This window comes from Miscanthus floridulus, chromosome 8 (genome assembly GCF_019320115.1).
Source record: "Miscanthus floridulus cultivar M001 chromosome 8, ASM1932011v1, whole genome shotgun sequence".
In the NCBI taxonomy this organism is placed as follows: Eukaryota; Viridiplantae; Streptophyta; class Magnoliopsida; order Poales; family Poaceae; genus Miscanthus; species Miscanthus floridulus.
In genome coordinates, this window is record NC_089587.1 from 54175609 (window position 1) to 54194593 (window position 18985).

At 43.9% G+C, this 18985-nt stretch overlaps 1 protein-coding gene across 2 annotated transcripts; it reads left to right on the forward strand.

The window, feature by feature from the left end:
• The first annotated feature begins 401 nt into the window (after nucleotides 1–401).
• LOC136472089 (DNA polymerase I A, chloroplastic-like) lies at nucleotides 402–10163 on the forward strand. Of its 2 annotated transcripts, XM_066469813.1 has the most exons (12): nucleotides 402–806; nucleotides 1352–2081; nucleotides 2558–2758; nucleotides 3060–3727; nucleotides 4202–4619; nucleotides 5423–5518; nucleotides 5941–6033; nucleotides 6122–6316; nucleotides 8133–8225; nucleotides 8676–8888; nucleotides 8972–9061; nucleotides 9316–10163. In XM_066469813.1, exons 1-12 carry the CDS (start codon nucleotides 664–666, stop codon nucleotides 9475–9477), a joined length of 3102 nt encoding a protein of 1033 aa, XP_066325910.1. In that variant the 5' UTR covers nucleotides 402–663; the 3' UTR covers nucleotides 9478–10163. The 2 variants fall into 2 exon arrangements, with proteins under 2 accessions (XP_066325910.1, XP_066325911.1); XM_066469814.1 differs by lacking the exons at nucleotides 5941–6033; nucleotides 6122–6316.
• The last annotated feature ends 8822 nt before the right edge of the window (nucleotides 10164–18985 follow it).

Genomic DNA, 18985 nt, shown 5'->3' on the forward strand with positions numbered 1-18985 from the left:
TTAATTTGGTTTTAACTTCAGAAGCCGTTTTTATATGTGCGCGTTTAGCTGAGCTTTTGTTTAAATCCTAACAAAAATCCTATCAAAGATGACTTTATTTTCCAAAGAGTTACACATAACACTTTATTTTGTAATAATCAAGTTGTATAGATAGAGTGAGAGCTGAGTAGAAGAAGATTTTTGCTCCCGGCTGACTGACCCTAGATGCTGACCACACGTGAATACGTCTCCAGATGACCGATCATTCGCGCTACATCCAAAGTACGCCTCCACACTGGATGATGCGGATTCCCCGTCCAATAGCGGAGACGGATTTCGCCGCTTCGCTGGTCAGCAGGCAGCAGCCGCTTAAACCCTCGTTTCCCCCTTTCCTCCTCTTCCCCAAACCCCGCTCACCTCCCCTCCTCCGCCCCCGCCACCGCCTGCACTCCCTAGGCCTCCACAATAGGCGGCTCCCCGCATCTCGCCGACTCCCTAATGCTCTCGCCGGCCTCCCCCCGCTAGGCCGCGCCGCGGACGAGCGTCCCCACCACCTGCTCGCCCGCCCGCCCGCGCCGCGCGACCGCGCTCGCGCCTGCGCCCCGCTGCGGCCTCGGTTTCTGCTTGACCGGCGGCGGCGGCCGCGCTGCGGGGAGGACCAACCTGAGGCGGTCCGTGGCGTCGATGGTGGTGGCGCAGGTGACGCCGGCGCCGCTGCTGCGGCGCCACGGCTCGGCGCCCCCGTGGCTGTCGTCGTCGTCGCCCTTCTTCCTGCACCGCCGCGTCCGCCGCGCCTCGCCGCCGCCGGCGATTTCCGGATGCAGGAGGTAGTCGCCGTGGCGCCGAATCACTCTTATTTCGTGTTAGAGTCATTCGATGTTCGTCGTGGCCTTTGGAGGTCGTTGAAATGTCCCCTTCGGTCTTCGGACTATGTGAAGTGGGCGTTCTCTAGGCGGTGCTTAGCTGTGTGCCTGTGTCGGTTCGGGAATGATGCTTATGCTTGTGCTGTTCTAGGCGCAGAGTCATTAGGTGGATTTGCGTCTACCGCTGTGATTTAGACTGTCTCGGGAGCTCTGTTCTTTCATTTCCAGCTAAATAACCCCATGTCTTGGCTCTGCCAACGAACTAATCACAGGATGCGGCGGTTGCTGTGTTAGGCAAGGGAACACGGTGTCACATCCTATTGTCCCATGATTGTTCTGTTCTGACCTGTCTGTGCGCTGCCACCTAATAGTAGTACACTTAACCTTGTCATTGTACCTTGCAATTTATTCACTCTCTCTGAAATGTTCCCCTTTAGACATTTTTCAATGACTTAAGAATTTCATGTTGCTTGCTGCTTTCTAACTTTGGTAATCGTTTTGACTGGCAGGCAGGACTATTCTCATAGCTCAGATATGGCAGTTCGAGGAAGCAGTGGTTTCAAGCTTCGGTTCTATCCGAACTTAAACGTGCGAAATATTGCACAAGAATGGGTTCAAGAGAGCCGGAGGCTGTTCTATCTCAAAACTGCCAACAATGTCACAAATAACATCTATAAGGGAAGCACTCCTTTACGGGCTGGGAATGTGCAAAATGAACTCTCTGAAGATCGCAGGGGTTTGAACTACACTTACTTGCATAATCTTAGAGAACGTGTATCATCCAATTCAATTGTAAACAGACATGGTAATAGTCAAGAACTGGTCGGGCATAGTATGATAAATCAGCCTGTGCAATCAGTGCCAGCTCCAATAAGTGTTGTTAATAATAGTGCCAAGTGTTTGAGCATGCCTAGAGCCTCTAAGGTGGAGATTCCTTGGCGTGAATATTCACCAGCGGAGGATCCTTTGCTTGATGAATCTAATACAGAGGTAATTTTGGAGCTTGATGATAAAGTTCATGATGGTGATGTCAAAAAGGAGAAGAAACTTGTAGTAAAAAAGGTGGTTTCACCTTTGCCAACTAAAGCAGCCTTCTGTGAGGAATCTTTGAAAGCACGGAAGGCACTTGCTAGCATCTACGACAAAGTTTTGGTAATTGACAATATCGAGTCAGCTAGGAGCATTGTTAAACTGCTCACTACAAAGTACAAGAGCTTTATTCATGCATGTGACACAGAGGTAAAAAGGAACCCTGCTTGATTTATTTGCTCCTATAGAGTGGTCAGGTTGTCCATCCTTATTCATCTAGGCAAACCATTTGTTTCACAAAGACACAAAATGTTCCTTTTTTTTGTAAGTATTAGGTTTAGCTGAGTGATATCTTTTTAGTTTGAGTTGTCATCTGTCATGAATTACTTCAGTGTTCGTTCCAATTCGATAGTTGTCACAAGAAACTTCTGATGGTGATAGATTGTAAATCCTGGGACTCTGTTTGCTGACCCGTGTGTTTGTTATATTTTCCTCATTAATGTATCAAAACATGCCATAGGCAATGCATGAGTTGAAGTCAGCTATCATGAGTAATGCTGAAGGTTGTAGTCTGTATCAGCTTCACAAGTTTCATGAGCTAATATGCTCAATGTCTGCTTCTACGATGGCAAGCAATGCTCAAAAGTGAACTCCACTGTAGTTATTTGAGTATAATGTTTCTGCAGGTAGCAAATATTGATGCCAAAGAAGAGACACCAGTTGGTCATGGAGAAGTAATATGCTTTAGCATCTATTCAGCAAATTCTGATGTACAGGCAGCTGATTTTGGAAATGGCAAAACTTGCATTTGGGTTGATGTTCTAGATGGTGGAAGGGGTGTCCTGATGGAGTTTGTTCCTTTCTTTGAAAATCCATCCATCAAGAAGGTGCAATAATTTTCCTATGTCGATCAGTTTCATGGCTATTTTTCTCCTATGTTAGTTGAAGTTGTACTCTGCACTTCTTTCCTTACTGCTCTATTTACTCTTACAAACTTGAAACAAATTGGATGTACTTCACTATTTTATCCTTGTCAGTTTCATGAAATAATCAACATGACAAAATTGCAATCTTTGTATTGGTAAAATCATACCTGGTTAATACCAAATGAATCGCATGTGAACTACTTTTAGCTTTGTTTTTCTTGAATTTTCTGAAGTCAACATTCATGTTCCCTTCATCATGTAGGTTTGGCATAACTATAGTTTTGATAACCATGTCATTGAGAATTATGGAATCAAAGTTGCTGGGTTTCATGCTGATACAATGCATCTTGCACGCCTTTGGGATTCATCAAGAAAAATTGATGGTGGATATTCACTTGAAGGACTTACAAATGACCGTAGAGTCATGGATACTGTTCCAGAGGATTTACCTAAATCTGGAAAGATATCAATGAAAACCATCTTTGGCAGGAAAAAAGTTAGAAAAGATGGATCTGAAGGGAAAGTTGTATCTATTGATCCAGTCAAAGAGTTACAAAGGGAAGACAGAGAGTTATGGATTTGTTATTCTTCTCTAGATTCAATGAGCACATTGAGACTTTATGAGAGCTTAAAAAGAAAGCTTGAAACAAGGAGATGGGTCTTGGATGGTTGTCCTAGGGGCACCATGTACGATTTCTATGAACAGTATTGGCGTCCCTTTGGTGCCCTACTTGTGAAGATGGAAACAGAGGGCATGCTTGTTGACCGTGGTTATCTTTCAGAGATAGAAAAGGCTGCTATTGCTGAACGGCAACTAGCTGCAGATAAGTTTCGGAAATGGGCATCTAAATATTGTCCTGATGCCAAGTCCATGAATGTGAATAGCGATACTCAAATTCGCCAACTTCTCTTTGGTGGCATTGAAAATAGGTATTGCCTTTCACTGATTTCTTTACTAAGGTTTGAAAGCCTTCTCTGTTTCCATATACCTTTTCACTGTGGTATCTTCCTCAGTGCACTTCATGTTTGGATCTTTATGAAAGGGCGCCAGTAATTATGGTAGTGGTTTGGTGTAGAAGACATTAGTTTGACTGCAAGTCATGGCGTCATGCACAATGGGACACATGACCCAAAGCCCTAACTTGATAAGAATTTACTTTTATCTTTTATATGCAAGAGCCAAAATGGGAAATGGAAACTAAATTTTCCATTGCCTTTTGTGCCTGCTTAGCGTTTTGTGTATGTAATATCCTAGGCAGAAGTGAATTGAATGTTCTTGGTTTTTTTTGTATCTTCTAGTAATTTGATTGTGCATATATCCAAGGAAACTGGAAACTCAAGCTTTCTTTCAAATTGTTTCCGTACAATTCCTAAAAGAGTTAAACTTTGTTACCTTTGTAACAGACACAGATCTGGTGAAACTTGGCCACAGAGTAAAACTTTTAAAGTGCTAAATGAAGAAAATGTTACTACAGAGGGTAAGAAGACGTCAAAGTATCGTACTATCGAACTTTGCAGTATTGTTGAAGATCTGAAAACTGATATGTTCACCCCGAGTGGCTGGCCATCAGCCAGTGGGGATGCATTGAGAAGTTTGGCTGGTAAAATACCTACAGAATATATTTACACAATGGATGATATCCAAGAGGATGATGAAGATACAAATGGTTCAGAAAACCCAGATGGAGATTCCTCTTATGGAACAGCATATGAAGCGTTCGGTGGAGGAAAGAATGGAAAAGAAGCATGCCATGCAATTGCAGCTTTATGTGAAATATGTTCTATTGATTCATTGATATCCAATTTCATTCTTCCGTTGCAGGTTAGCTAGCCGATCTTGTTATCGTTCCTACCTTGAGACAGCATGCCTGACATTTGCTGCAATGCAAATTGGATTTTGCTGATGTTATGTATGCTCACAGATGAAGGGCGGGCCTGGTGCAAGCGGTAGAGTCTTACCGCCTGTGACCGGAAGGTCCTGGGTTCGAGTCGCGGTCTCCTCGCATTGCACAGGCGAGGGTAAGGCTTGCCACTGACACCCTTCCCCAGACCCCGCACAGAGTGGGAGCTCTTTGCACTGGGTACGCCCTACGCCCTTATGTATGCTCACAGCGCAAAAATTCTTGTGTTGTGTGCTGTGAGGATGCATCAACAAACGTGCTGATTTGGTTAGGCTATATTTTTTCTCTTTTTCTTTCTGCTTTTGTTGAGAGGAAGCATGAGGTTGCTAAATTTAGTGTCTATCTGCACCATCAAGTTTGAGTTTTTGTTGATTAGGATTATATAGTTTTAAAATTTTGTTCTTAGCAAAGTAACTGTTGCACATTCAGTTCTTGTGATTGAGTCCCCCCCCCCCCACACACACACACCACCACACACACAACACACCCCATGATCATTCATTTGTAGTGTGCCCCTTGAGATATCTTTGAGGGCTTTAAAGCCTTAAAGGTGGCTAGCTACTTCATGCTCACATTCAAGCATGCAATGTGAGTGACTGAGGACATTGCTATTAGGTGTTTCTGCTGGCTTTTGTCAGCATACTGATTATGCTTAGCTAACTGCATTTGTCTACGAAGTATTTCCATGTGCCGTGTATCTGATAAATCCCTTACTCCATGGTAGGGAGATCATATATCATGTGCGGAGGGGCGCATTCACTGTTCATTAAATATCAATACTGAGACAGGGCGCTTGTCAGCGAGAACACCAAATCTACAGGTATGCACATTCTTTTGTGTTTATGTGGGATGTCTATGGAGCTTCTTAAATCGTCATCTCTGGCTTGTTATTAAGTGCATGATATATCACTGTACAAGAAGAGGAGGGAAAGACAAACATGTGTAGTTACAAATTTATTTTTCAATAAAATAATCAATGATATCACATCTTTTGTTTACTAGTATGTAAATGCTGCTGCTTCACAAAATCATCATACAAGATGGATGTGGTTATGATTAATGTCTGCTGATTATAGCCTGAGGCTTCAGCATTCACCAGTCGCACTGGATAATATATTTAACTCCAAAAGTAACTCTAGTTGCAATACAGTTTAGATCTGTTAAATAGTGCTTGCAGCTAAAGTACCACCCTATTCTTTTGGTCAATATCATTTATTCAAACTCAATACGTGTCCCTTCCAGAATCAACCTGCCCTTGAGAAGGATAGGTATAAGATTCGCCAAGCTTTTGTTGCAGCTCCAGGGAATTCTCTTATTGTTGCAGATTATGGTCAGGTGTGCGAACTAGTGCTCAATAGTCAACTTTTTTGTCCTTGAATGACCTTTCATCTTAATTTCTTATTAAAGGCATGTTTTAATGTAGCTGGAGCTTAGGATCTTAGCCCACCTTACTAATTGTAAAAGCATGCTGGATGCTTTCAAGGCCGGTGGTGATTTCCACTCTAGGACAGCCATGAATATGTACCAGCATATCCGTGATGCTGTCCATGAGAAGAAAGTTCTTCTTGAGTGGCACCCTCAACCTGGTCAAGAGAAACCTCCGGTGCCTCTATTGAAGGTACTTCAAGTGCTACTAGTTTTATTTACAGCTTTGGCGTTTCTTAGTTATTTTTTATTTGTTTTAACTGCTTATATACATGTATTGTACTTATGTTGGAATTATAATCCCCTAGTGCTAGTAGTTTGTAGTTCATTCAATCAAATTCCCACTAAATTTTTTAAAATGATACATAGATACATGTATATCATTCTTGTGATTTTTGGACTTGTGAACTTTTGAATGCTATTTCATTTGTGGAGTGGTGTTGTTCCAGAATATTTATTGGATAGACCATTCCATTGCACTTTTTTTTTGAATTTCAGTCTGCCACTATGGATCCACACACCCTAACACTTCATCCTGGGCATTCGGTTTAAACCGACACTTCGGTTCGGTCTATTCGGTTCCTCAAAAGTTCGTTTTTTAAAGATTGAGAAGCCGATCGGTTAATCAGAGAATGCAAAACCGACCATTTCGGTTTCGGTTTTTTACTTGGGTTTTTTGGTTTTAACCGAGAAAACCGAACTCCCATCCGCAACGCGCGGAACTTCACCAGGAGCAGCAGATGCGCCGCCGGCGCCACCTTCCACTCGTGCAGCACCGCCGTCAGCCCGCCGCCGCCTGCTTGCATCCGCGACGCGCCACCGCCGTCGCGCCGTGGAGCAGCCGCGACATGCAGCCACTGAGCATTCCTCCGCTCCGCGCCTCGCCTCGCCCGCCGCGCCTCACAGTCGCGTCTCCGCGCCTCGCCTGGCCTGCCGCTGCTCCACGCTCCGCCAGAACGCCTCGAGCCTCACAGTCACGTCGCCGCCGCCTGGATATAGGTTTCGGATGGGGAGTCGGATGGGAGATGGAGAGGTCCAGAGGGAGTCGGACGGGAGACTGGGAGAGGGAGACTGGTAGAGGCCTCAAGGCCTGCCTAGAGCGGTGCGTGGTGGGCCTTGGTGGGCTGCATCGACCATCGAAGAATGGGGAAGTGGAGACAGAGATTGCTACGAGTTCGGTTTCGCGGTTGTTCGGTTCCGTTCAAGTCAAAAACCGACTTCGCAACCGAACACCGAAGTTCCTAGAATCCAAAACCGAAACCGAACTGAGAAACCGACAGTTCGGTTCGGTTTTCGGCCTTAATGTGCCCAGGCTGACTAACACTAGGCATTCCTCGAAGGCTTGAGCTAAGAATGCCATGATTGTATTGCATCCGTGTGTTGTTGAATAACATTTATTGCACTAAATATTTCGAACTCTCACATCGTCAGTATTGAACCTTAAATAACAGTACTAAATTGCTGCAATGGCTGGTGCCCTTGTACTGTTGTACATTCCATACACAAGGGCATAGTTTGTATTTTAAATAAGATGCACCCATCTTTTTCATCAATTGCTATTGAGCAGGAATTTTCCTGCGTGTACTTTTAGTTCTCTAAATGCTTCATGCCCTGATGTTCATATTATACTCCGTTCTTCCCAAAATAACTGCACATCTCGCTTTTCAAGGAGTTAAACTTTTTAAAATTTGACCAAATTTATACAAAAATATACTAATATTTATGATGCGTAATAAGTACCATCAGATTAATAGTAAAATATATTTTCAGAATAAACATATTAGAAGAACCAAATGTTGATAATGTTTCTATAAATCTACTCATTTTTTTAATAAGATGACTCCTCGAAAAGCGAGAAGTGCAGTTATTTTGGGTCGAAGGGAGTACTATATTTTGTGATTAAGGAAATATATGTGCATTGTTTTTTACAGAATCACATAAACATTATATGAAATAGAAATACTAATGGTAAATACGGAGTTGAATTAAATTTGGTTTTTCCATTTTAGGATGCTTTTGGCGCTGAGAGGAGGAAAGCTAAAATGCTTAATTTTTCCATTGCTTATGGAAAGACAGCTGTTGGGCTATCCCGGGATTGGAAGGTATGAAGCTTATTGCTACCAAAGTACCAACCTAAATCTGCATTTCAAACTAGGATTTTTGGGTTAGCAATCTGATCAAAGTATGCAGGAATTGATCATTTCTTTTTGGAGTTGACTTTAGTGATTCTTTTATAGTTTTATTACAATTGTCCCAGCAAGACAACAATAGATGCGTGCTACAGCAATTTTCATAACTTGATCTGAGTGCTGCTGCTAAGGAACGAGGATGCTTTGCTCCCTTAATTTCTTTCTATTCTTTTTTGCCAATTTGTGAGATACATGGCATATTAGCTCTCTATTTAAATTTCTGGCATGTTAGGTACTGGTTATTGTCAATTCAGTTGTTATGCAGTGTATCCAAGATGTCTTTCCCTTCATGTTTTGTGCTCTATACGGTACAAAAGATCTTTTCAAAAAAGTGTCATAACAAGCTCCAGAGTTGTGGCCCAGGTTTCTGTTAAGGAGGCAAGGGATACATTGAAGCTCTGGTATGGAGATAGAAAAGAAGTGTTAGCTTGGCAAAAAAGTCAGAAGAAGCTTGCACGTGAGCAATGCGAAGTCTACACTTTGCTTGGGCGGTCACGCCATTTTCCTAACTTGACTCAGTTTGGTCCTGGTCAACGAGGTCATATTGAGCGTGCTGCTATAAATGCACCAGTGCAGGTACTTATTACTGATTGTGGCTCAATGGTTATGCTTCATTGCTTCTAAAACTTGACCTTCAACTTGGTATCTCTGATCATCAGGGAAGTGCAGCAGATGTTGCTATGTGTGCCATGCTTGAAATCAAAAGGAATGTCCGTCTTAAGGAGCTTGGTTGGAGGCTCTTGTTGCAGGTTCGTCTTCTTTTATATATATATATATATATATATATATATATATATATATATATATATATATATATATATATATATATATATATATATATATATATATATAATACATTGCATTCTGGCTGACAACTTTATTACATCTTAAAAGATGGGCAAGCCACTATTTGTGTTTCCTTTGATGTAAACCGAGTGAAGCTGACAGATAACCATTCGATAACATCATTGGGATAACATTGGTTGCAATGTTTGCATGTCAGGTGCATGATGAAGTGATACTGGAAGGGCCTTCAGAATCTGCTGAGGTGGCCAAGGCTATAGTGGTGGAGTGTATGTCCAAACCTTTCTACGGAACCAACATTTTGAAAGTCGACCTGGCTGTTGACGCCAAGTGTGCAAAGAGCTGGTATGCTGCCAAATAGTCTGAGCAGATGCTGTCATCCGAGGAATGTCTATATATATGCACATGTTTGCCAGCCACAAGGCTGATGACAACGGTGCAATCAAGACCCCACTGTTCAGATAAAAAATGGTGGACTCGGTAGTCATGGAGACTGCAGGTCCAGGATCATGAGTTTGAAGCGGTAACCCCAGTCCTGACAGGATCACACGCCCATTTCTTGGCTGCAGCAGAACAGTAGAAGACTGAAGACTCTGCTGCCAGCACCTGGAGTTGTTGTGGATGTACACCAGTAGTGTATTAGCACCTAGATTTCTTCGAGGGTAGGTTTCTCAGTAGACCATATCAGAATTCGAGATGGCTCGATCTCGAGTGAAGTAGCAGTGCCAAAACATGCTGTTCTGTTCATAATATAACTTGTTCAGCGTGCTGGTGCTTTAGGTTAGTTTACTGATTTGTTCTGTTCCAGTGAGGCCAATTATCGTCGCTGTTGTTGGTGATGCTGTGTTTATGTTGGTCGAGGGATAATACAGTTTAGCTTTTTAGCATCAGCTATTTATTGTCCTTTTCTAGAGCCAAGTTTTTTAGCATCCCTCGGCATTATCGGGGGATAACAAGTCATTCTTATCGGCTATGGCTACGTGTCAGCCACCTAATAGCTAGAGCTAACTGTTAGTTGGTTAATAGTTAGCTGGCTTAAATTAGTCATGTGCTGTTTGGATGCAAGAGCTACTATTTTGGTATCATGTGATGATGCTGCTGCTGCTGCTGCTGTAATGTTGCCTCTACAGTGCTATACTGCTATTGGTCCTGTGCTGTGATGTTGCCGCTGCTGTGATGTTGGCCTGTGCATCCTCTCCTATTGCCGCTATGTGCCACTGATACAATAATAAAAATAGAACTCTCCTATTGCCTTTACTGTGTTATTGGTTGAATAAAATAAAGGTGCTTATGCGCATAAAAATGAAAGTATTAATGCTGCATACAAATTTATAGCCAACGATCAATCTCACATAAGTGCATGAATAAACTGAAAATACTTAAGGCCTCTTTGGAAACGCAGGATTGAGTTCATTTTTTTTTTTAGGAAAAACGCAGGAAACCCTGTGTTCCAATGAGGGCCTTAAGGTGCATACCAATTTAATTACTTGTCCTTACTACTATTCTCTCCCAATCACTCTTCTAGCTAGCAAACTGTTGGAAATATATTGGCATTCATATTTTGATCCTCAACTTGGTATTTGCGCCATTTCTTCAACAGGTAGACAGCTGCAAGAATGGCACATAGTTTTCATCAAGATCACATATGTCAAAGTATGCATCTTTCATTGCACTTTCTCTCATAAAACTATGGACGTCCATGCATGCAAGTATTATCTTGCTTTGCTCTGCATTGGGTGACTAGGTAGGTCCAATAAAATCCTCCATATCATCTTTAAAACTCTAAAACAAGAATGCTTGATAACATCGTGAAGAGATGAATGTGCATAACTGAATACCTCCTTTTTTACCACTTGGTTCTGGCCTCGTAAATACTCTAGAAAATGATACTTCACCTCCTTGCATGGTGCAAGATAACCTGGTCGGTTAGGATCAATCCCTGAGTCGACAAGACAAATTTTCCTAAAAAGCAGTTGACATTAGATAACACATAATGACAATGGTAATAGGAATCTCAATTTGATGGTGACAAGTGAGACAACATGTGCAATTGTTAGGCGGTTGTGGGGGTATAACCCCCGATACCAGCAGGGCTATACATGGGCCGATCCGCTAGGGAAGGCCCAAACCACAAGACTACGCATGGGCCACGCTACTAGTGGAAGCTCAGCCTACGAGACGATGCATTGTAAGGCACGACATAGGTCGGCGTGCCTCGCAAGACTGCGTGAAGATCTTCGATGATCTAGGAAACCTGCTCGGATATGCCAAATCCTGTAATATCTGTAACTTACTATCTTGTTAAACCGATCAGGATAGAAACAATCGATCTGTAATCCTACCCCATAGCTATATAAGGCAGGTAGGGACCCCCTCGTTTTCATCTGATCATACGCAATACAATCCATAAAGACACAGGACGTAGGGTATTACATCAAGCTGATGGCCCGAACCTGTCTAATCGCTGTCTTGCATTATGTGTCACCATCCGGCTCCCTCACGCGCACCTGCATCGATTCATCTACTACCGTGGGCATACCCTTCGGTAGACTGCCGGACGTATTTCGTCGACAGTGGCACGCCAGGTAGGGGGTGTCCGTGCTGAATTCATGGCATACCAGATGGTCACTTTCCCGAGCTCCATGGCCTTTCCCGAGCCAGGCCAGATCTTCACGGTCGGATCCATGACCTGGGGCATTGGCCCCGACGGCAACAGGGAGATCGTGGAGACGGTGCAGGATCACCCTGCGCCAATCACGCCAACACCTGCAATGACATCTCCTATCCCAGTGCCCTATCGCTGGGTTAGGAGATCCATCAGCAATGATGATCTGATCGGATCCATCGATCGGGTCACAGACCGCTTAGCGGAATGTCAGCTCTGTCGATGCGGGACCCACAGGATACCCCACAAGGGAGAGAGAATATCTAGTCCAACTAGGATTCTCCCCATGTAATCTTAGTAGTATAGCTATTAAGTAATCCTACTAGGAAATCTCATTATAAACGGACTAGGACTCTGGCCTCCTGACTATATAAAGGAGGGCAGGACTCCTGGGATAGGGGACAGACCATTGTACAACACAACACTTGACAATCAATCCAACGCAAAGGCTAACGCCGACTGGACGTAAGGTTATTACTCGATCTACGATCGAGGGCCTGAACCAGGATAAATCGACTGTGTCTTGCGTTAACCATCGAGTTCGACATACGCCGAAGCCCGAACATATTGCCCCGGGTACCCCCGTGGCAGGCTATCGGTGGTAAAACATCGACAGCTGGCGCGCCAGGTAGGGGCTTTCGGTGACTTTGCATCCGAAAACTCGATGGACCTCGACAACATAATCTTCCCGACGGGGTCAACCTTCATCTTCGGCTCATGGTTCTGCGAGGCAGACAACAACGGCAAGCTTCAGGGCCATCTCCTCAAAGATCCAGATCATCATAAAGAATTTCATATTTCACCAACTACAATGGATCAGCTCACCAGAAGATTCGCACAGCTCACAGTATCCGATTCAAATCAGATTTCACGGCCACTCGTATCCGATTCGAATTCAAACATCAAGGCGAAGTTTTATCCGAGTGCTTTCAAGAAACCGAGTTCTTTTTTGGCAAGATTCCAGAGCACAACCCAAAACAACTCGGATTACCCTCAGAGTTCTTCCAAGAAGTCGAGTTCTTTTCCATTTGGGCTCGACAACATGGCAAAATCCTATCAGGGACAGTTCGAAAGATCTTTCAATCCAAGATGCGGGATACCACTAACAGGAGCTCAGGAGGGTCTCATGCTAACAATAACATCCCAAGACTGCATCATCCACTGGCCAGGTTCTATTCCTGAGGACAGCGGTACCCAACTAGTCGGCACGACGACGACAGCAATTCTACCCTACCAAGAAGGAGACTCGATCTATGACACCGAGGCATCCACTAAAGTTATTAGCAACTCCGACAGCATGAAAACTAACGCCAATAACAGAACGACTCATGCGCGAGAAGTGCTCATGGTTCGACGACCGCGGTCACCATTAAATCCCCCAAAAGCACCCGATGTCAGATCATCAGATGAATCAGAATCCAACATATCACCTTTTGCCCAAGGCTACAACGGAGAAACAGATAGTCAGAAACAAGCTAGAGAAAGAAAAAACAAGTTGAAGCAAGGGCGTCAACACCGTGCTAGGCAGCGCAGGGAAGCTTGGATCAGATATGAGTTAGAATTGGCTGAGTACGACAAAAGAAAATCGCAACGAGAAGTCGAGGGGAGACGCACGGCGAATACACCTTACGATAAGATTCGAGAAGCATTAGAAGAACTCAGAAAAACTTCACATCCTAGTGAGAAGTATGAACAGCTCCAGGACTTGCTCCGATCGACGATCCCGAAAACGCATGAAGAGAGAGCTCGATCAAGACTACCCGCCAGATCAACAACCCACAGGCAAGAAGATCAAAATCAAAGGAAATCCGCTTTCGAAAGACTTGGGCCGGGTGGAAGCCATGACGAAGGAAGTAGGAAGGAACATAATCAAGGCCACCGATTTGAACAACCAAGGAAGACTAGGAGTAGGGTACCTACCCAGACAATCTCACAAGATTATTCCCGTCAGAACGACAGTTGGCCAGAAGAAGGTGCCGAATCCAAATTCAAAGAAACCAAGACACACGACAGATTCTCCTGTTTCGCGAACAGGCTTGCATTGGTACGATTACCTCACAAATTCAAACCGTCTAACCACTCCAAGTATGATGGCAAAACTGAACCAAGGCAATGGCTCAAAATATATTCACAATCAATTGAACTAGCCGGAGGAGACGACGATATCAAAACCCTGTTCTTTCCCATGGCACTGGAAGCCATGCCTCTCCAATGGTTCAACAAACTGAACCCAGGATCTATCAGAAATTGGGAGGATTTGCAAAGAGCTTTTTGTGAGAATTTTGCAGGAATCATTACACATCCAATCACCCATGCAGAATTAAAAGGACTCAAGCAAAAAGGAGGTGAAAGTCTCAGAAATTACTATCGACGATTCGGCGAACTACGAGCTCAAGTGCATGACATAACCGAACGAGAAGTAATTGAAGCTTTCTCTCACGGAATCATGGCTAGGTGGCAATTTCAAGACTTCTGCAAAGAAAATCCGAGAAACAATGAAGAATTCAGATGAACAGTAGAAAAGATGATTACTGCAGAAGAAAAAACACGAGAAAGGTTCTCGGACAGAAACAACCAGGACAACTCGGACAAGCAAAATCATCGAAATAGCAGACATCAAGAAAGAAAACGTAGGCCAGACAATATTGTGGCAATGGCCGACAAATCAAAGAAGTTTACCAAACCCAGAAGATATGATGACATTGAAAACATACGTTGCCCATTGCACCCTAGTGGGAGGCACACCATCGGAAATTGCTATACTTTCAAAGATTGATACACAAGAAAAGATAGTAAGGAAGACACCAAAGAGGACAATCAGAAAAGAGAAGAAGACAACCACGAGGACAAAGGATTCCAAAAACCTAGGGGAACGGTAGCAGTGATTTTCTCAGGGGCTCCGGATTGAAGAAGCAAACATCAAGAAAAACTAGCACTGTGGACCATTATGACAGCAGAACCGGCTACACCAAGATACCTCAATTGGTCACAGTATCCTATCCAATTCACCAGAGAAGACCAATGGACTAGCGTGGGAAACGCAGGCCATTACCCATTGGTTCTGGATCCGACTATAGCTGGTATGACCGTCACCAAAGTACTAATCGATGGAGGAGCTGGGCTTAACATCATCTTTTCAGAAACTCTAAGGAAAATGGGACTACAACTCGCCGGGATGATTACACCAACAAGCACACCTTTTTACGGAATAGTACCCGGCAAAGCAGTCATGCCACTCGGACAAATTACTTTACCTGTTACCTTTGGAACTCCTTCAAACTACCGAACAGAGTTTATCAAATTCGAAGTCGCCGACTTCGATTCATCATATCATGCAATCCTAGGACGTCCAGCACTGGCCAAATTCATGGCAATACCACATTATCCGTACTTACTGCTTAAGATGCTAGGACCCCACGGTATCCTTTCTCTTCGAAGTGATTTAAAGCGCGCTTTTGACTGCGACGTTCAGGCAATCCAAATTGCAGCTAAAGCACAAGCTAACAATGGAAGAAAAGAAATAGCCGCAATCGCTGCAGAAACAAGCCAAGAAGAATTAGAAATACCGGCTAAAAAACCCAGTATCATCGCACCACCAAAAGAAGCCGACGTCAAGCAAATCGACTTAGGCACAGGCGACACCTCCAAGACAGCAACTATCAGTGCTCACCTCTCGGCAAAATAGGAACTCGCGCTCGCCAACTTTCTTCGGGACAACAAAGATATCTTCGCTTGGAAGCCAGTCGACATGCCAGGAGTCCCAAGGGAGTTGGCTGAGCACAGAATTGATGTTAACGAAAGCTCCAAACCTGTAAAACAACGGTTACGACGATTCTCACCCGACAAGAAGGCAGCAATTAAAAAGGAAATAACAAAACTGATGGCAGCCGGATTCATCAAGGAAATCCTTCATCCAGATTGGCTAGCCAACCCAGTCCTTGTACAGAAGAAAAACACGGACGAGTGGCGTATGTGCGTCGATTACACAGATCTCAACAAAAATTGCCCAAAAGATCCGTTCGGGCTACCACGCATTGACCAGATAGTTGACTCGACAGCAGGATCTGCGTTATTATCTTTTCTCGATTGCTATTCAGGATATCACCAGATCGCACTAAAAGAAGAAGACCAGAGCAAGACATCTTTCATCACCCCGTTTGGTGCCTACTGCTACAAGACCATGTCGTTTGGACTAAAGAACGCCGACGCCACATACCAAAGAGCTATCCAGACTTGCCTTGGGAATCAAATAGGTGAAAATGTGGAAGCATACGTGGACGATGTGGTGGTGAAAACAAAGAACCCAGACACTCTAATTGAAGATTTAAAGCAAACCTTCGAAAACCTAAAGAAATGGAGATGGAAATTGATCCCAAATAAATGTGTATTTGGAGTTCCCTCAGGACAACTACTCGGATTTTTGGTTAGTCAGCGCGGGATCGAAGCCAGCACCAAGCAAATTCGAGCTATAACAGAAATGGGCCCACCTAGAAGTGTCAAAGATGTGCAGAAACTAACAGGATGCATGGCGGCCCTCAACCGTTTCATATCAAGACTCGGCGAAAAGGGGTTACCTTTCTTTAAACTACTAAAGAAGACAGACAAGTTCGAGTGGACAATAGAAGCCGACGAAGCTTTCAAAAAACTTAAAGAATACCTCACTTCATCGCCTATCCTGACACCTCCAAAGAAAGATGAAGATATGATGCTATATATCGCGGCAACTCCCACCGTAATCAGTACAGCAATAGTCATAGAAAGAGAAGAACAAGGGCGCGTGTATAAAGTGCAACGTCCAGTATACTACATCAGCGAAGTACTGTCAGAATCCAAAATCCGGTACCCACACGTACAAAAACTACTCTACGCTCTACTCGTTACCTCACGGAAGCTTCGCCACTATTTCAAAAGCCACAAGATTACCGTAGTGACAGATTTTCCACTCGGAGACATCCTACACAATAAAGACGCCACAGGGCGCATATCCAAATGGGCAGTTGAAATTGGAGCTCTTGATATCAATTTCACCCCATGGAAAGCAATAAAATCTCAAGCCCTCGCCGATTTCGTGGCCGAATGGACAGAGATTCAACAGCCCTTATCAGATACAATCCTCGACCACTAGAAAATGTACTTTGACGGATCACTCAAACTAGGCAGGGCCGGTGCAGGCGTTCTCCTCATTTCTCCAGAAGGAAAACAACTCAAGTACGTCCTTCAGATATTATGGCAAGCTACAAATAACGAAGCAGAGTACGAAGCCCTCATCCACGGGCTACGAGTCGCGATTACCCTCGGAATAAAAAGATTACTCATATACGGCGATTCAGCAGTGGTCATCAACCAAGTCAACAAAGATTGGGACTGCACCAAAGAAAACATGGGTGCTTATTGTGCTAAAATACGGAAACTTGAAAAACACTTCCAAGGATTAGAAATTTTACACGTCCTACGCGATTCTAACATTGCAGCAGATGTCCTTGCCAAGCTCGGATCAGACAGAGCAAAGGTTCCACCCGGCGTATTCATAGAAGAGCTATCAGTTCCCTCTATCAAACAACCCGGTGAAACAACACATGAAATTCAGGCTAAAGGCGTTCAGATCTTGACAATCAACACTTCATGGACCCAAGATTTCATTGAATATATCAAAGAAAATAAACTGCCAGCAGATAAAGCAGAGGCCACACAAGTTGTTCGCAGAAGCAAAAACTACGTTTTAGTAGGGAATAAACTCTACAGAAGAGCAGCATCATCAGGAGTATTACTAAAATGTGTCTCATTTGAAGAAGGCAAAGAAATCCTAAATGAAATACACTCAGGTTGCTGTGAAAATCATGCCACCTCAAGGACACTGGTTGGCAAAGCATTTCGCACCGGATTCTACTGGCCAACCGCTTTGAAAGACGCCGAAGAGCTTGTCAGAAAATGCAAAGGTTGCCAAATGTTTGCAAGACAAGCCCATATACCAGCTCACAATCTTATCTGCATCCCACCCGCTTGGCCTTTTTCCTGCTGGGGGCTAGATCAAGTAGGACCCCTGAAAAAAGCAAAAGGCGGTTTCGAGTACATCTTCGTAGCAATCGACAAATTCACCAAGTGGATTGAATACAAACCACTCGCGAAGTACAGCGCAACCAAAGCAGTTGAGTTCATCCAAGACATTATGCACCGCTTCGGCATGCCCAATCGAATCATCACAGATCTAGGCTCCCCCTTCACAGCTACAGAATTCAAGAGCTAGGCACAAGACTGTGGTTTCAGTATAGACTATGCGTCCGTTGCACATCCAGAAGCCAACGGACAAGTAGAAAGGGCTAACGGACTCATACTAGCCGGATTAAAACCAAGGTTATACGAAGAACTAGTGGACTATGGGTCCAAATGGATTGAAGAATTACCAAAAGTAGTATGGGGGCTACGAACTCAAATAAGCAGAGCAACAGGCCACTCACCCTTCTTCCTAGTTTATGGGTCAGAGGCCGTACTACCCGCCGACTTGATCTGGACTTCCCCAAAAATAGAACAATATGATGAAGGAGAAGCAGAACACACAAGAAGATTAGAACTCGACAGCTCAGAAGAAGTCAGAATAAACGCTACCCTCCAATCAGCCAGATACCTACAAGGCTTAAGACGGCACTACAACAAGAGTACCCAACCGCGATCACTACAAGTTGGAGACTTAGTACTAAGAAGGATACAAAAGACTGATGGACGACATAAGCTACTCAGTCCATGGGAAGGCCCGTTCATTGTCACAAAAGTCATCGGACCAGGCACATACAAGTTGATGACCAAAGATGAAAAATAAGTCAGCAATACATGGCACATCAGCCAGCTAAGAAGATTCTACGCGTAAAAACAACTCAAGAAAAAACAGATATGCAAGCCACAAGGGACCTACAATCAACGAAAGACAATACTCTTCAACAACATATGTATTAGTTTATACTCATGATCAATAAAGATGATATTCATCCACAGCATGTCTTGTCATGAACTCCAACGAGTCATTTTCACGAAAAAGCAAAATGGCTGAAAACATGCCTAAGCATCCCGGCCGAGAGCAAAATAGCTGAAAAGATGCTTGAGCTCGCCGATGAGGGTAGCTAAAAGCTAACACCCGAAACAAAAAGCAAAATGGCTGAAAACATGCCTGAGCATTCTGGCCGAGAGCAAAATAGCTGAAAAGACGCTTGAG

What these genes read in the sequence shown, in the direction of transcription:
- LOC136472089 (XM_066469813.1), top strand. Translation starts at nt 664, where the DNA reads ATGGTGGTGGCGCAGGTGACGCCGGCGCCGCTGCTGCGGCGCCACGGC. An exon ending in TTCATGCATGTGACACAGAG is followed by an intron (nt 2,082 to 2,557) that starts GTAAAAAGGAAC and finishes ATGTTTCTGCAG; the next exon opens with GTAGCAAATATTGATGCCAA. An exon ending in ATTTCATTCTTCCGTTGCAG is followed by an intron (nt 4,620 to 5,422) that starts GTTAGCTAGCCG and finishes ACTCCATGGTAG; the next exon opens with GGAGATCATATATCATGTGC.